A 16955-nucleotide genomic window follows, 5' to 3' on the forward strand; every position below is an offset into this window, starting at 1 on the left:
CAGAACATTTAAATTTTGAGACTTAAGAGGCAAGTTCTACCAAAAAAATTCAGGCCTGTCAACAACCTCAATGTTAAACTTTCGGCTCATTTGAATGTTTTGATACGACATGAATAGAACCTATTATAATACATGAAAGGCTTTGGGGACTGAGTTTCCAGAGCCAGTGTGTGAGGTGTCATAAATATTAAATTACAAAACAAATGTTGATCTAGTTATTTACTTTGAAGACGTCCTCTCAAAAGCCCAAGACAGGTTGCTTTATAAACTCCTGCAGAGTTTGGCAGTGATCCATGCTGTACAAAGTATATCATCTGCAGTAGGTAAACCTATGGGAACCACATTTGTCTCTCTTCTCCTTCCAGCAGGCCAGCCCGAGTAAGAGTGCGTTTTCATTTGCTCCTCAGTGCGGATTTTCTTTAGCTTCTGTGTGGTCTTTTGCTGCGCCCATGGGGCTGAAAAAGACAGTTGCTTGCCCTGAGGACTAAACTAAAGCCAGATGGGACTCAGCACTCATTTGTAAAGTCAGTTTTACCAAATATGAAACTTATCGTATGACATGTACTGGGCTTAATGTCCTGAGAATATAGAAATTGAAAGTTTGGGCGTAAAGGGCTAAGCATTGGTCCACTAACCAGAGGGTAGCCGCTTCGATTTATCCCCAAACACATTCCCTTTGCCCCTTTCAAAAGAGTAAAAACATGCTAAATGACTATGTCTTTACACATGGTGAAAACACACAGTAAATAGTGGATACACAGATTTGAGTGTTGTTGCACAGCAGGAACTATGAATATGATTCATAAAAACAGGCACAGTGTTAACCCAAATAAAAAAACATTTAATCTTTTGTCACAGCATACTTTCAATAACTGTATTTTTTCAGTGAAATCTCAGTGAAAACACAACGGTTCTGTATTTTTTGCATAACAATATGAGAAATTGGCTGAAAGAGACAGTAGAACTAGCAACTCACCCCTGTACAGGACTACACAGTAGAAAAGCTTCAGTAATAAAATAAATAAAAAATACAAGAATAGTATGAATACTATTATACCTAATAATAATAATAATATGTATTATTCTATTTGCAAAATAATAACAGTAATGTCACAAACTCCTAATAGTGAAGCATGTGATGGTCTTTGAGCTGGCTGTACAGGGTAAAAGAGCGATTATGACTTACAAAACATACAATACAAAATATTTATCAAACTCTGTGTCATTTTTTTAACCTCACAACAATAGCTAACCATCATGGAATGTTAAATTCACAGTTTTGGCCAAAGAGCTACTTCTAACCCTCTGACAATAGAAATGCCCATAAAAGATTGCCTCAGCATGTTCCTGTATGGTGGAAATGTGCGTATAAACATGGTTGGTTGAGAAAGTTTTCAGACCTTTTATAATTATATATATACAGCATATATAATTAATATTTTTGTTTGGGGGAAAAAACGGAAAAAAATAATTTAAAAAAATAAAAATCAACCAACAGCAAAAAAGAAAAAAAAATGTGTTAGAAGTGTTTTGAAAATGATGAAAAAGAGTAAACTTCATATTGAACATGGAGTAGTGCTGCTCAGATGCAGCTTGTGGTAAAGGCTCTATACCTGACTTTTTTCTTTATGTAGGGAAACATTATTTTTGTCCAATGGGCGAGGAAAGCGCTTCACTTTAGTCCTCATGGAGGGGAGCTAACATTGCTGTGATACCACCCCCTGGTGGCCAGAGGCGACTCCAAAAGACACTTGGTAAACAGCGTTCCCATGAAGACTTTGAACTGCTTAAAAGCCTGGCTCCAAAGGGTTTTTTCTTTTTCTAAAACTTGCTATGACCCACGTGACAACGCTGACCTCTGTGTCATATTTTTAACCACTCTGTTTTTTGTATATCAGAAATAAAAAGCTGAAGCCTAAGTCTATGATTGACTGGCTCTGGAGCCCTGTGGAGGCTTGTAGCCGGTCAACCCGCCCCGTGAGGGCTTAGGAGGACGAGACTCCTCCTTCAAAGAGCACTCGGGATCATTACTATCAATGGGGCTGAATGGATATATATATATATGTTTTTGCTTCATAAAAGTTATTATTATAACCAATGTTGTGTTTGGTCAAAATGGGACAAAAAGGGGTCAAAATCTGATGAAAAAGTAAAGTCCCTTTAAGAAAACAAAAAAAAAGTACACACATATTCAGTATCAGACACAGAGGGGCATGAATACTTTCTGAACCAGCACTGGTTCAAGGACAAACTGACTGAAACTGCTTGATTCTTGCCATTAAAATCCATTATGATGCAACCAAAACTGAGGGTGCAAACCTTTTAAAATGAGGTTGCAATGCACCCACTGGGCCGGTTCTGAACATTCTATGTGAAGGAACGTCGTCCAATCAGAAACACTATAGTTCTGGACACGGCATCGAGAACTATCTAGTTCAAAGTCCGTGTCCTTTCTGCGCAGCGGCAAATAATTCACTCCAGTTGCAACATAAAAATGCTCATTAAACAATAGCCCGCCATACAGCTGGTCAGTTTTAAGAGACCAGGTCAAGAAGGCAAAGATCCCATCTGTTGGTGGCCCCTGTGCTGCTGCCCCTCTGCCCTTGATCCCTTAAGTGATCTGTGATAGGCCCATCATTAGGGCCACTCTAATCCAGGGGAGGTTATGAGTAGATGGACCAGTAGATGATGTTAAAGAGAATGTACGCTCCAGGGAAAACCACTCTGGAGTATTTGTCTATGGCGTGGGTGTCGATCCAAATGTTCACGTAGCTCCTGGCTTTGACCTGCCCGGTGAGCTGTGGGTCACTAAGGGCCACCTGAGCTAGCATGCGCTCCTGCCGCCCGCCATTTTCGGGCATCCCGTAATGCCCCGTGGTGTTGCCGTCCATGGAGCCGTAGCCCGTGATCATGGGGTCTATCATCAGGTCGTCCGGGTTTCCGATGCCGCACGTACACGGCAGCTGCAGGAGGAACAGGATAAGAAGGTCAATTAATAGATCTATCTATCTATCTATCTATCTATCTATCTATCTATCTATCTATCTATCTATCTATCTATCTATCTATCTATCTATCTATCTATCTATCTATCTATGGATCAATCTAGCAGCAGTCTTATCAAAAACGTACCTCTGGACCACAGTTCAGTTGAAGAAAATGAGTATCTGTAGTTTTGTACATAAAGATGGATTTCATTTCTTGCACACAATTTCCTTAGCATCAGACACGCACATTTATACGTAGATGGGTTTATTTTGCAAATCTCCCTCAGGCAATCAATGTAATTTGGCTCCACATGCCACATCATTTGGCGCAAGCTGCACTATATTTGCCCTGAAAACAGCTTACAGGGAACAATTTCAGAAATATGTATCTGTTAGTAACAGACGATAGCTAGTCTTGGTTTTATAAATCTACACAGATTAATCGTTTTAACCAGGCCTTACTTGGATGTGTCCTTGACAGTGCCTAAAGATCTGGGTTGCCAGATCCACTAGCTAACACAAGTTGGCAGTGACTTTCTCTCACTTCCAAAAACTCAACCATTGTTCCCAGTCAAGTTGCAATCCTTTCCTGAACACATATGAATACATTCATTTTGCAGTAGTTGTTGACTCACCCTCTCCCGGAGCTTCCTCTCTTTCCTCTCCTGCACTGTGGAGAGGTAGTTGACCGCTGCGTACTCTATGACGGACAGGAACACAAAGACAAAGCTGACCCATAGGTAAATGTCCACCGCTTTGATGTAGGAGACCCGGGGCATGGAGGCATTCACTCCGGTGATGATGGTCGACATGGTCAGCACCGTGGTTATGCCTGGTGGAGAAAAGCAGAGTCCAATGAGCTGAGACCGCTGGACATTTGTAGCTGTGGGAGGCCAATTCTAGGCGATTAACAAAATCACTCTTCCAGAGCCATAGTTAGTAACTGAGTCATATCCGATTGTGCACAGTAGAAGGCAAAACCTGTGCAGATACAAGACAATGTGCTACACAGTGACGCCCTCTCTTCTGGAGGAAAGAATACCACACACATTTCAAAGACAATATTCACTGTATGTGTTGACAATTATGACTGGCACTCGTTAATAAATGACAGAAGCCTTTACAACAGCAAAATCAACAATCGATTATGGTGTATGTCACCTAAAGGCACCCTGGCAGGCACAGCCCTCCGGTCGATCCAGAAGGAGACCCAGGACAGCATGACCATGAGCGTAGCCGGGAAGTAGGTCTGCAGCAGGAAGAAGAAGATGTGGCGCCGTAGGGTGAAGTGGATGTAGAGGCGGTTGTACCAGCCTGAAGAGAGAGAGAAAGAGCAATCACAAACCAACACTGAGCCAAGGTCCCGGGCTACTCTGCCATCAACTGATAAACCCTATTAGTGAGCTGAGTGACATGAGGAGCCCGCTGCAGGGCTCTCGCTACGGCTTTTAAGCAGCCTACAAATGCTTGGCAGAGGTTTGATTATTTCATTCTGGGATTTAGTATATCCTATTATGACTCGTCGAGTGTCATTTAAAATAACCAAAACAGTTCCTTTTCTACTGAAAAAGGAATTCTACTATTCCTGGAGGTCACGAGGCATCGAACTAGAGGTAGAGATAAGCTCACGATGTCATATAACTAAAAACTACAGTATTTTGACTTTTTAAATAGCAAGTATGTCTAATAAGATTAGGGGTGTCACATATTGAAGTGTATAATGTGTGGAGGGTTTTGTGGAGGTTTAAATCGTGCCCCACACAGGCAGCATGGTGGCGCAGTGGTTAGCGCTCGTGCTTCACAGCTAGAAGGTCCGGGTTCCATTTCCACCTGGACGGGGCCTTTCTGTGTGGAGTTCACATGTTCTCCACGTGTCTGCGTAGGTTTCCACCAGGCACTCCGGTTTGCCCTACCACTAAAACATGTACACTAGGCCAGGATGATTGATGTGTGTTAATGCACGGTGGTGGTCAGAGTGGTTGGCGCAGATGTGAGCAGTCGCGACAACATTTCAGTCAGTCACTCCCGCAGGGGAAACTGAACTCCACCGAGTGTGGGGTGAATGTATAATTGTCTCATGTAAAGCGCTTTGTGACCATGTCTGTCAAAGGCGCTATAGAAATAAAGTTCTTCTTCTTCTTCTTAGAACCTTAATGCCAGCTCTGTCTCACAATAAAACGTTAGTTTTTTAGGTTAAATTGTGTGGAATTATTAAACTTGTAAAAAGTACTATCTCTGACGATGTGTGCCAACTTAACAAGAAGCCTGAGAATTTAAAATAAATTTAAAGGTTTTATCCATTGAAACAAAAAAACAACTACAAAAAGTAGGAGAAATAGTGTTTACAATATGATTGATCAAGCGTCACAAATTTAGTTTTTAAATCAGTGGTTCCCAACCTGCGGGCTGGCCTCCCCAAAAACGACTGGGAACCAATGTAATGCAAATGAAACATCATCAAAAGATGAAATCTACTAAAACATGTGGCTGCTGTTTTGAAATTGGTGACCTTGTTAGGCCTGACGAAGATCAGCAAAAAATGTGAGAATGAAAGAGTGAGAGAGTGCGGGAGCTTTTTTTCCGTTCTGCATAAGTTACCCCGCCTTCTACGCACCTGTCGCCTCCCGGGTGGGCGGAGTCTTCCTTAGCAACGGCTTAAAGCGTTTGGAAAGCCCCGCCCGGTGAATCCCATACCTGTGCTGCTGTAAAACGCCAGCTTGGTGGTGGTGTGGAACTTCTGGATGAGGAACTGCGACAGAGAAATCCGGTCATCAGTGTTCAGAGACTCGTTGCCCTTTTTCCAGTACAGCATAAGATCGTCGTCCGTGTACGCGTCTGCAAACACGGCAGGTTTCAGTCAGTCTATCTTTGCGCCCCGTTTCTCTCTGCGCGGAAGAACATTTGAACTCACAGCTTTCGATCTCCAGGGAGCACGTCTGCGTGTCCAACGGGAAACGGCTCAGGTCCATGTTGCACATCGCGGTGACCGTGACCCTGTACAGAAAACAAGTCCTCAAGTCCTCGTAGCCAATTTCATGTGTGTAAAACTACTCAGGAATCATCAAATATGAATTCTGGCTCAAACTAGGGCATCATTTACATTCCCTGCAGTGATTCGATGCTACAGAGAGATAGTGATCCCTCATTTAACACTGACATTTATCTCTCTTCTTCATCAATGCCCAAAACCAGATTAAACATTCAACACAGAACCTGCCGTGCAGTCAATTCCCATAACTACGCAATGTTTATATGACTTTAAAGTCATTTGTTTTGGTTTGGTCTGCTCTATAATGCAGCATATTGTCTCCTCATGACATAACTAGTAAGTCAGTTTTGAGTGCACTGGGGGTCGTTCTGGGCGCATTGATGTTTGGATCAGAACGCAGCAGGAGAGGAGCGAGTCTTTTTCCCCGAAACCGCTCATTTCCCATTCCCTTTGAAGCTGTGAACATCCTGATCAGTGGTTTGCGTTGGTGAGGGGGGGGGGTGTGACGAGGATCAGGACAGGCGTACCAAGGACACATATTTAGTGGCACCGGTGAATGACTTTGTGCGAGAACTGCGCCTTAAAAATGAGGCTGGAGCCACTGAGCGCGGGGAGAGTGAGACCTGAGGGAGTAGAGCACGTTGCCGTCGGGGTAGACGCGCAGCATGACGTTGTCCGTGGTGGTGTCGTGGATGAAGGAGCGCTTGGAGTGCACAAAGAACATGTCGGGGACCCAGATCTTCTTCACCAGCCGACTGTCGAACGTCATGCTCTGGTTATTGTTGCTGGGGAACGACAGGCGCTCGTCCTTCCAGTAGTGACGCAGATACAGCGTCATGGTGAAGTCCTGACAGGAGAGGAAACGATAGAGAAACACATTTGTTTATCCATGGCAAAACGTGGCCTTCTAAAGTTTTCTCATACTCTGCAATTGGATTCTCAAGTACTAATTGTTTTCTATTCCTTACCATGTCAACTTCAGAGATCGTGTCAAGACTCTCAACCTGGACATCCACTCCAACAGGAATGGGAGGACCTGAAACAGTGCAACACATGATCTATTTTGACACATCTATCTCATGCACAACAGTCACACACGATGCGGAGTCGGAAGCTGGCACAAACACAAACGCTGTGCGCATTTAGGCCGGGCAGTTTGAACTACCACTACTCCGGCTGAAGGGCGAGTGCTTAAACTACTGCGTCACTGCTGTTTCCTCCCCACGCAATCAGGTCACACTAATGAATCAAAGTGGATGCAGTGGTGGCTAAAATCTGTTTTGGGGCAAAAACAGTCGATGTCCTGAAGGGACCCTGTGAACGTGGATTCCACTAAGGGGCCGCCAGGTCACTTTCAGCAACAGATTGTGGCGTGATTAAAAAAAGCGGTCTGACGCATGAGTAAAATAGCATGTGCTGCTTTCATTAAGTCTCAGAGGATACACAAGCCTAACAGCGAGCTCGGATCAAACACAGCTGATGAGCAGTTATTCCACGGGCGAGCAGTTCATCGGGAAAATTTTGAATTTGCGTTTATTTTGAAATGCATAGCAAGTGCTTTTTTCATCTTTCGAGATTCAGAATGAAATATGAGCCGCTAAACAGACTCTGCAATGTACTGTATTTGTGGAGGTCTAAAATGCAGAGGCAGCAGACTTTATCACTATATTATATCACTATTATAATACTTTCTACTCCACTTTCTAAAACAAAAAAGGCTCCAAGGTAAAAATTCTACTTGCCCATGTGTTTTCTTGATTTCAAAAGCCTGAAACTAGTGTCAAATGCTACTGAGTCACATCAAGACAGTAGGTTTGTCCCCGTTGTGTTGCCGTAGGGTGAAATCATCTTATTTAACCTCTTGACCCCCCCACTTTAACCAAGCGCATTTTCTCCAGTTCGACTTTTCCCAAACCGAAAACCAGTGTGACGCCTCATTTGAAAGCTAAGACCTGCATGACTGATTGTAACTTTTTTGCCGCAATTGTATCACATTTTTGAAGCCTTTTTGTCATCTTTGTCTCTTTTTTTTGTTGTATTTTTGTTGCTTTTTCCTCGCTTTTTTTGTGTGTTTGTGTCATTTTTGTGGCTTTTTTTTGTCACGTTTTTGTCACATTTTTAGTCGCTCTCTTTTGGGTTTCATGTTGCTTTATCGTCACTCTTTAGTCGTGGTTTTGTCCTTTTTTTTATTGTGTTATTGTTACTGTTATGTCCTCTCTTTTGCCACTTTTTTGTCACTTTGTTGTTGCATTTTCATCCTCGTTTCTGTCTCCATTTTGCCTTTTTCAAGAAGCTTTTAGAACTGGGAAAAGCTGAACTGGAGAAAATGCGCTCTGTTCAAGTTTAAGAGGTTAAATGGATTTGGGCTTTCTACTTTGAATACTTTAGATAATACTTTACATTTTCTAGCAACAATTTGACTGATCAACTTTTACATTTACTGGAGCAAAACTTGACCAGTAGGATCTGTACTTTTACTGAAGTTATGAAATCAAGCACTTTGACTTCGAAATGATTTACATATCCCTTCATTTTGTTGTGACTTCACTCCTGTGCAGAAAAAATGGACATCAAATCCCTTAAACAAACAGGGGCATAAAAGACACGTGAGAAGACCGTGCAGACAGAGTAACAAGCGCAAAGTCCACCACAGCTGCACGGATATCTCATTAAGGCGCCGAGCTTTAAGCCTCAGGAACAACCAGTAACATCTTATCCCGCTGCCCTGGATGACACATAATCACACACAACCGGCATCGCGGGCGCTTACGTCCAAATCAAATGCGCTTTACCTCCAAAGGCCGGCCTCATGGTGAAGTCGTGGTCGTCTATTCTCAACAGCTGCTCTGATTTGGTCATGGGAGACTTGGTCATGTCCGGGCTTCGCTTATAGATGGGACTGTAAAAGTAAAAAAAAAAAAGAGGATATTCGCTTATTTATAAAGCAAATGTGTTGTTGGAAGTATGGTGGGAGAAAATACGGACCTTCCAGACTTGCGGCCCCCGCCTTCATCCATTAGAGTTTCTCTTCGTGACCTTTGATATAAAAAAAAAGAAGTTATGTAAATGAGTGAATGAAAACTGCAGGACACGACCAGTTTAATGTTTATAGATGTACGTATGTGCAAAAGGAATAATCCTAGTCTCATGGAAAGACACCAACAACATTTTCACCCTATGTGGGAGTCCGGCCCATTCATTTAAACCCTGTAGGAAAGAGCATACTCAAAATGTCTCACAGTGTCCCAAACTAACACACCTTTATATGTTTTTCAGTCACATTGCTTAAAGAAAATGAAAACAAGCACTGGTCTGTTGGAAGAACTTCAAAAGGAAAGAAAACAATATAGTTAAAATAATGAATTAGCTCAAAAACACACAATGGGGGATGTCAAGAGGAAACAGTAAATTCTAGCTGACCAAAGTGTCATTTCATGCACAATAAAATGACCAAAAGAGTCTCCTCTGAGCACAATTAGCGTCACCGCATGAACATCTCTTCAGCTGCTTATTTAGGCCACGCGCAGGAAGAAAAGATGCTTTCCAAAAACCCTAAACTGGATTAATAGAGCAGAGCATGCAGCAGTTGGCGGGACAAATCCCCGTGAGCAGCGCTTACAAGGCAAGGGAAGACCGTCGTGACTTCCAGAGGAAAGGAGCGAGCACAAAGGCGCAAAGGCACAAAGGCAGGAGGTGAGCAGGCGTGTGGGTGCTCGTGCTGCTGGGTGCTCATGGCCCGTAGTGCTAGTCATCTGTGCCTATAGTATACAGCATCTGGTTCTTAATCCTCTTGGCAGAAATGTTGCTCCAATCCACTCTCACCATCCTCTGCTTCCGTTGGAGGCACCGGCACAGCTACTGACCTCAAATTTGTGGTAATGGGATGCTTTTTGCAGCATTTTCTAAAAGGTCAACGTGGAAAGTGATACACACAAAAGATTTAGCTGACTCTGACCTTGTTACAATTATAAATGATACCTCGCATGCGTTCATTAATGTTTCTCGAAAGGGTAAAAGTAAGTTATAACCTTCATAGCTCCACACCACACAACCCTGAGCTTTGCAGGTGCACACAAAGCACCTGCAAAAGGATGGTGCTCTCTTGAAGGAGCGAGCACTTGCATATGGCCTTGGAGCTGTGGGATTTCAAATACTGTCTCTGGGTAAATCAGATGGCATTTTTGCACGTCACCAATCATTTCATAATGAAAGCATAATGTTCAATACAACGAAGTACGTTCATAATCGGAAGGCAGACTTACATAAATAACAGCTGTTGAAGCATGAGCAGTGATATGTTTTGGTGATATCAAAGAGCAGTGGGATTAGGATGGGACGAGGGCGCGCTGAAAAGCAAATCAGTCGATGCTGATACAGCCTCATTACTTTGCCTCGCCGGGCGAACCTTATCAGCCACGCCGCAGATGAACTCCCAAACACTTGGCACTTGCGCCGCGGGCAAGAGCTGAACAAGTAACACTGTGTGCAGGGAGAGCAGAGGCCACTGCAGATTTCTGTGCTCTTCAAAATCTCGTTTCAGTAAGACCAACACAAGTGCACAGGGCTTACATCTTATTTATTTATTTGAATATAACTGCTAAAGTGCATATGACAGTTTTTCCTTTTGTAATTATGACGTAGTTAGACAGACAGACAAACAGACAGACAGACAGACAGAGTGCCTCTCGAAAGTATTCATACACCTTGAACATTTGCACATTTTGTCATGTTGACAGCCCTAAACATAAAGATTTTATTTTGATTTTTTAACTGAACGTTCACACACAAGTAACAGACAACTGTGAAGTGAAAGTAAAATGATACATGATTCCGTTATTTTTCAAAAAATAGAAAAGTGAAAAGTGGGGCGTGCAAAAGTATTCATACAGCATTTTCTGAGTGCATTAAATTGCCTTTATAACATTCCTAATGACTCCAGAATGTTCACACCTTGGCCTGACCATTAAATAGAGGCCACCTGTGTGTAATCTACCCTCAGTATAATTTCAGCTGTTCTTTTAGGCCCTCAGAGCTGTGGTCGGAGTGTATTGGTCACTAAACAACATCATGAAGGTCAAGGTCATTAAGTTATACAAAGATTTCCCAAGATTTAAACATCTCCCAGAGCACTGTTCAATCCATCATTCAGAAATGGAAAGAGTATAGCACCACTGCCAATTTACCAAGACACAGTCGTTCACCTAAAATATTAGATCAAACAAGGAGGACACTGGTAAGAAATGTAACCAAGTGCCCCAAGATAACTCTGGAGGAGCTGTGAAGTCCTGCCGCTGAGCTGGGGGAATCTGTACATGGGACAACTATAAGTGGTACACAAATCTGGCCTTCATGAACGAGTGGAAGAAGAAAGACATTATTGAAAGGAGGCCATAAGAAATCCCGTTTGAAGTTTGCTAGAAGTCATATGGAGGACACAGCTTCATGTGGACGAGGGAGCTTTGGTCAGATGAGACAAAAATGTAACTTTTTGGCCCAAATGCAAAACGTTATGTATGGAGCAAACCTGACACTGCTCATCGTCCTGAGTGCACCATCCCCAGTGTCAAATATACGGGGGGAGCATCATGCTGTGGGGCTGCTTTTCCTCAGCGGGGACTGTGGAGATTGTAAGAATAGTTGTGAAGATGGATGGGGCCAAATACAGAGACATTTTGGAGGAAAACCTGCTGGAGTCAGCAAGAGAACTGAGGCTGGGGCGGAGATTCACCTTCCAGCAGGACAATGACCCTAAATACAAAGATACATCTACAATGGAATGGTTCAATAAAGACATATTAATGTGTTAGAATGGCCCAGTCAAAGTCCTGACCTAAATCCTATTGAAAATCTGTGGAATAATGTGAAAACTGCTGTTCACAAACGCTCTCCTTCTAATCTGACTGTTTTGTAAAGAGGAATGGGTTAAAATGTCAGTCTCTACATGTGCAAACCTTGTAGAGTCATACCCCAAAAGACTTGCTGCTGTTATTACAGCAAAAGGGGTTCCACAAAGTATTCATTCATGCTGTATGAATACTTATGCACGCCCCACTTTTCGGTTTTCTATTTTTTGAAAATGAACAGAATCATGTATCATTTTGCTTTCACTTCACAGTTGTTGGTTACTTGTGTGTGAACGTTCAGTAAAAAAATCAAAATAAAATCTTCATGTTTAGGGTTGTAAACATGACAAAATGTGCAAAAGTTCAAGGTGTATGAATACTTTCGAGAGGCACTGTAGATAGATAGACAGATAGATAGATAGATAGATAGATAGATAGATAGATAGATAGATAGATAGATAGATAGATAGATAGATAGATAGATAGATAGATAGATAAATAGATAGATAGATAGATAGATAGATAGATAGATAGATAGATAGATAGATAGATAGATAGATAGATAGATAGATAGATAGATAGATAGATAGATAGATAGATAGATAGATAGATAGATAGATAGATAGATAGATAGATATTAATATGATACTGTTCAGTTTGGTACAGATCAATGGATTTTGGGTGATTCTCCCGTTTCAGGCATTTACCCTTCCTCATATTTACCAGGATTTAGGACTGGTGCAAAGGAGTACATCGGCTTATGACCTATAGTAGTGGATTATCTAGCTTCATGCGCTGACCAAAAAAAAATGTTCTAATGCAAAGTACAAGAAAATCCTCTCCCTCGAAACCGTCGACTTTGTGAACAAATCTTCGAACATCTGCAATCACCCACAGCTTTTCCGAACATCAAACCCGCTTCCATCCATTTTTCAACTGTTGCAAAAAGCCAGGCTGACGCTGACGCTTTCCAAACGTTTTCCAAATGATTTAAAACCGGCGGTGACGCATAAAAGGGCAGCAATTAGCCCAAATACGGGGCCCCAAAACAACTTCGACCGCCGCCGCCGGGGGGGGGCTGAATGGATTTTGATTGGCCCGCGGCGGTTGTGGGCCAGGAGAGCACAACATGGAGAAGTAGTACAGAAATAGATGCGGGGATTTAGGTCTCCCTCTCTCTCTTCCAATCTGGCGTCTGAGTGCAAGCGTTCCCAGCGGCCAAACCCCCCCCTTCCCCCTGCCCCTCTCTCCACACGCGGCGCAGGTCACCACACGGAACACAGGGCAACATCGTGTAAAACAACAGAGACCGGCTCAGTCCTGACCTAGAACCAAGATATGACAACACAAAACGTGGTGGTGCTGCAGAGACATATCCAGTGTGAAATGCTCGTGCGCTTTAATTGAACACTTGTAGCTACATTTGACATGAAAAATAGCATGGAATAAGGATTTGTGGCAAGTACATCATTTCTATTATTCAATTTGATCAACTGCTGTTCAAGCTGAAGATGGTGAGATTGTATTTATTTTTGTAAATGGTAAATGGTAAATGGTCTCAACTTATATAGCTTTTCCACCTACATTAGGCACTCAAAGCGCTTTACAGCAAGGATCCACTCACCCATTCATACTCTCATTCATACACCAATGTACGCAGACACTGGGGGCAATGTGGGTGAAGTGTCTTGCCCAAGGACACAACGACAATGTGCACTTTCAGGAGGTGGGATTCGAACCCCCGACCTTCCTGCACAATTTGGTACAGGACCTGACTGTGACTTTATTTATACAATTTCTGTGGTGATGTGAGTATGTATGTCTGTGAATTAAAAACAAAAAGAAATCATGATTCGCTTCACTGTGCACGATTTAAACATTAGCAAGAGCGTTAACATTTGAGAGGAGACGGAAGCGTCACTAATAGAAGAATCCGACAGAGTTCAGAAAAGGTTTGAGGAGGTCTAAACTACGAAGCTCACTGTTGTTTTTTCAAACGTTGGAAAATACTACAAAATACTGATGCATAAATAACTGCAGTCTTTATGTCTTACTAAATGTATCCATGGATTGAGATGAATTGCACATTTACCACTGAGTAAAAGTTGATATTTACAGCAGGCCAGAGGTTCAAACGTGATCCACAGGAGCGTTTTCATTGGGCCGCAGAATCAACAGATGTTTGTGAATATTTCATCTTAATTTCATTCAAAAGTGACAATGAAACAACTTTTTACAACATAACTGCCAATCCAATACAGTCTGAATAAAAATGAGCAGAAGAGAAGATCAATCTTGTAATATCTGCCCTTTTATAAATACTCTCTATATATCAAAATACTGTTTTGATATAACTGGGCAAAACTGCAAACACACATATATGTTTTAATGGGCGGTGCTACGTATGTAGGCACAGTTTCCCCTGGAGTCGACCCTCATTCACACCGGCGTCCCGGTATTCCTTAGTCTCCCACCCCGGTGCTAACACGACCCTACTCTGCTTCGCTTCTGAGATCTGAAGGGATGGGACATTCACAAGACAGTTTGACCGTATGGTATTATAAGAATCATGTCTTGAGTAATGAAGACCGTTACTGTGTGTTATTAACCAGCTGCTTATTATTTTCTACTTAGTGATTTGTGGGGTGGGGCAAAGAACTTTGGGCCTTTGGCGGGTTTCCCTCTGGACACAAGGCTAACAAAGCACCACACACAGATAACTATTATTCACGCTCATATGAAATAGCTGGGGAATGTTAGGGACATTATATAGCATTGAAAAGGCAAAAATCAGCCGTCTGAAAGTCAAAAAAGAACATTTATTTGGAGAAGAAAAGGGCACACATTTCCATAAAAGGAACGGCTGTCCAACTCTTAAGCATAGGGGCGGATCCATCATGCTTTGGGTTTGTATCTCAGCCAGTGTCACAGGCTAGGAAATATTTAACGGGTGAAGAAAGAAGGGATTCAATTGAATTCAGCAAATTCGGGCAGCAAACGCAACACCATCTGTGACAAAGCTGATGTTATAAAGAGGATGTCTGAAGCTTTTGCCATGGCCCTCACATTCTCCTGACCTAAACATCTGTGGGGGGACCTTCAGTCCAGACATCTCTCACAACTGAGAAGACATTTTCAAAGACTCTTCGCTGCCTACAAAGGCATTCACAAGCTGAGACACTTGCCAAAGGGAGGGCTACTAGGTAATAGCTTGGCAGGGCGCTCAAACTTTTGCTGTGGCCTTTTTTTTCTTTTTGTTGTGTAAAAGTAAAAATCAAAAAGTAGTCTGAAATGTAACAGGAATGTCTCATCTGTAGCTTCATGTTCACATCAGTGTTAATTTCGTCGACTAAAATATTAAGTCTAAATTTTAGTCAAAGTGATATTTTTGACGACTAAAATTGGACTAAAACTAAATTAAAAGTTTCTCATGAGACTAAAACTATGACTAAAATGTCCAGATATTTTAGTCGACTATAATAAGACTAAATAAAAATGAAAGGGAGAGACTAAAATCATCCAAACTTCTATAGACCGTCTGAAAGAGCCTCATATCATTTAAATTCACTGCCAAATGATCAGCTCTGAGCTTTATTCATGTGGAAACAACTCCATGAAGTCGAGGACCAAGATTAAATATGATTATAATGAATATTATAAATATAAGTCGACTAAATTAGTCTTAATTTTAGTCGACAAAAACTAGACTAAAATTGAAACGTTTTTTTTTGACTAAATCTTGACTAAAATTAAATTACATTTTAGTCAAAAGACGAAGACTAAAACTAAAATAAAATATGTTGTCAAAATTAACACTGGTTCACATTAACATTCATTTTGACCTGGGATGCCTAACCTTTAGTACCTGTGGTATACTAATTTGATATACTATATAAAACCCCAATGTGCCCAAATTTAAACAGCCATTCCACTATCTTTTCCCCCAGTCAAGTATTACCTGCTTTGTTTGTAGGTCTCCAGCCTGCGACTCCTAGACTGGGTCAACTTCGCGGCAGCCCAGGACAGGTGCCAAACACACAGCAGCGCCACAACAGCATCCACCCGCATTGTTCCGTGGAGGACGAGCCTCTCCGGCAGTCAAAAATCGCTCCCCTCCAAAAGCCAGAGCGCGCCGGTGCCCTCGCGCATTCCCCTGCTGCCCCCGCTGTGAGCGCCTGCAAGAGTGGAGAGAGACAGCAGTACTACAGAGGCGGCAAGCAGCAACACCGCCACCGCTCTACATGGCCTGTGCGGAAAACATCCTACGGTGCTTAATCTGCAACAGTGGGAAAAGCAATTTTGACTAAAGCCATAAATCCTCGCGCGTCAGATGGTCCAGATTTGATCCCTTCCAGCGGCGGATGTGGCTGCCTCTGAGCTCCGCTGCGCACACATATCCTACGCTGCTCGCATGTGTGATGTGCTCCCTCTCTCTCTCTCTCTCTCTGCTCCAATCCTCACGGTGATGCAGCATTTGTGAGGTCAATGCGTTTGGGATGAGGCACGGCGCGCGGAACAGGCAGCCTCCAGAAGATAAAAGGCATCTCCGGCGGTCCCGCTTTGAAGCCGTCACATGTAACACGTGTGAAATGGTTAGTTACTAGTGCCAAAATGAAAATAAAAAAAAGACAAAGCAAACCCTCCTGCTCGGGGATGGTTTTTGATGTTTTGCTGCCTGTGAGAAAGTGAAGCATATTATGTGTTTGTAACAGCTGACCTGCCTGTGTGTGCTTTGTATTGTTTCATTTACATATAACGAAGTGTCCATGCATTTTTCTGTCTATACAAAGGACTGACTTCTAATACACTTGGATTCAAGGACATGGACTGACAGGATATGTCAGTTTGGATTGGGGGCCACTACTTTTGGGGCGTCATACCTGTTATTTCTTTTCGTCAACTCATCTGCTAAATACTCAGTCGCTCAAATAAGAAAAGATGAATGAGAAATTTGTAGGAGTGCTCCATTTTTAGAGAGTGGATTTTCAAGTTGTCATCTGTACTGGGTAGTTTTAGAGTATTGGACGTTTTTCACCAAGGCTTTGTCATTTGTCAAACTGTTACTATAATGTTGACAAAGCCCAAACCACCCAAAACAGATGAAGACTTACACAAGCCTTTTCCCCACATAACAGT

The 16955-nt window shown here is 42.4% G+C and overlaps 1 protein-coding gene across 2 annotated transcripts; it reads right to left on the reverse strand.

The window, feature by feature from the left end:
- Positions 1–2203: 2203 nt before the first annotated feature.
- On the reverse strand, positions 2204–16381 carry LOC306976037 (gamma-aminobutyric acid receptor subunit rho-1-like). Of its 2 annotated transcripts, XM_079573883.1 has the most exons (11): positions 16086–16381; positions 15778–15994; positions 8962–9012; positions 8769–8875; positions 6945–7012; positions 6600–6823; positions 5899–5981; positions 5682–5822; positions 4149–4301; positions 3623–3819; positions 2204–2963 (listed from the first exon to the last, which is right to left on the reverse strand). In XM_079573883.1, the coding sequence occupies exons 2-11, from the start codon at positions 15885–15887 to the stop codon at positions 2664–2666; spliced, it is 1434 nt and encodes a 477-aa protein (XP_079430009.1). In that variant the 5' UTR covers positions 15888–15994; positions 16086–16381; the 3' UTR covers positions 2204–2663. The 2 variants fall into 2 exon arrangements, with proteins under 2 accessions (XP_079430009.1, XP_079430008.1); XM_079573882.1 differs by having other exon boundaries at positions 15778–16381.
- Between the last annotated feature and the right edge of the window lie 574 nt (positions 16382–16955).

This window comes from Gobius niger, assembly GCF_951799975.1.
Source record: "Gobius niger genome assembly, chromosome: 16".
Lineage (NCBI taxonomy): Eukaryota > Metazoa > Chordata > Actinopteri > Gobiiformes > Gobiidae > Gobius > Gobius niger.

Coding starts and splice junctions, on each gene's coding strand:
- LOC306976037 (XM_079573883.1), bottom strand. CDS start 15,887: ATGCGGGTGGATGCTGTTGTGGCGCTGCTGTGTGTTTGGCACCTGTCC. Junction 7,013..8,768: donor CATGAGGCCGGCCTTTGGAG/GTAAAGCGCATT, acceptor GCACTGTTTCAG/GTCCTCCCATTCCTGTTGGA. Junction 6,824..6,944: donor CGATCTCTGAAGTTGACATG/GTAAGGAATAGA, acceptor CTCTCCTGTCAG/GACTTCACCATGACGCTGTA.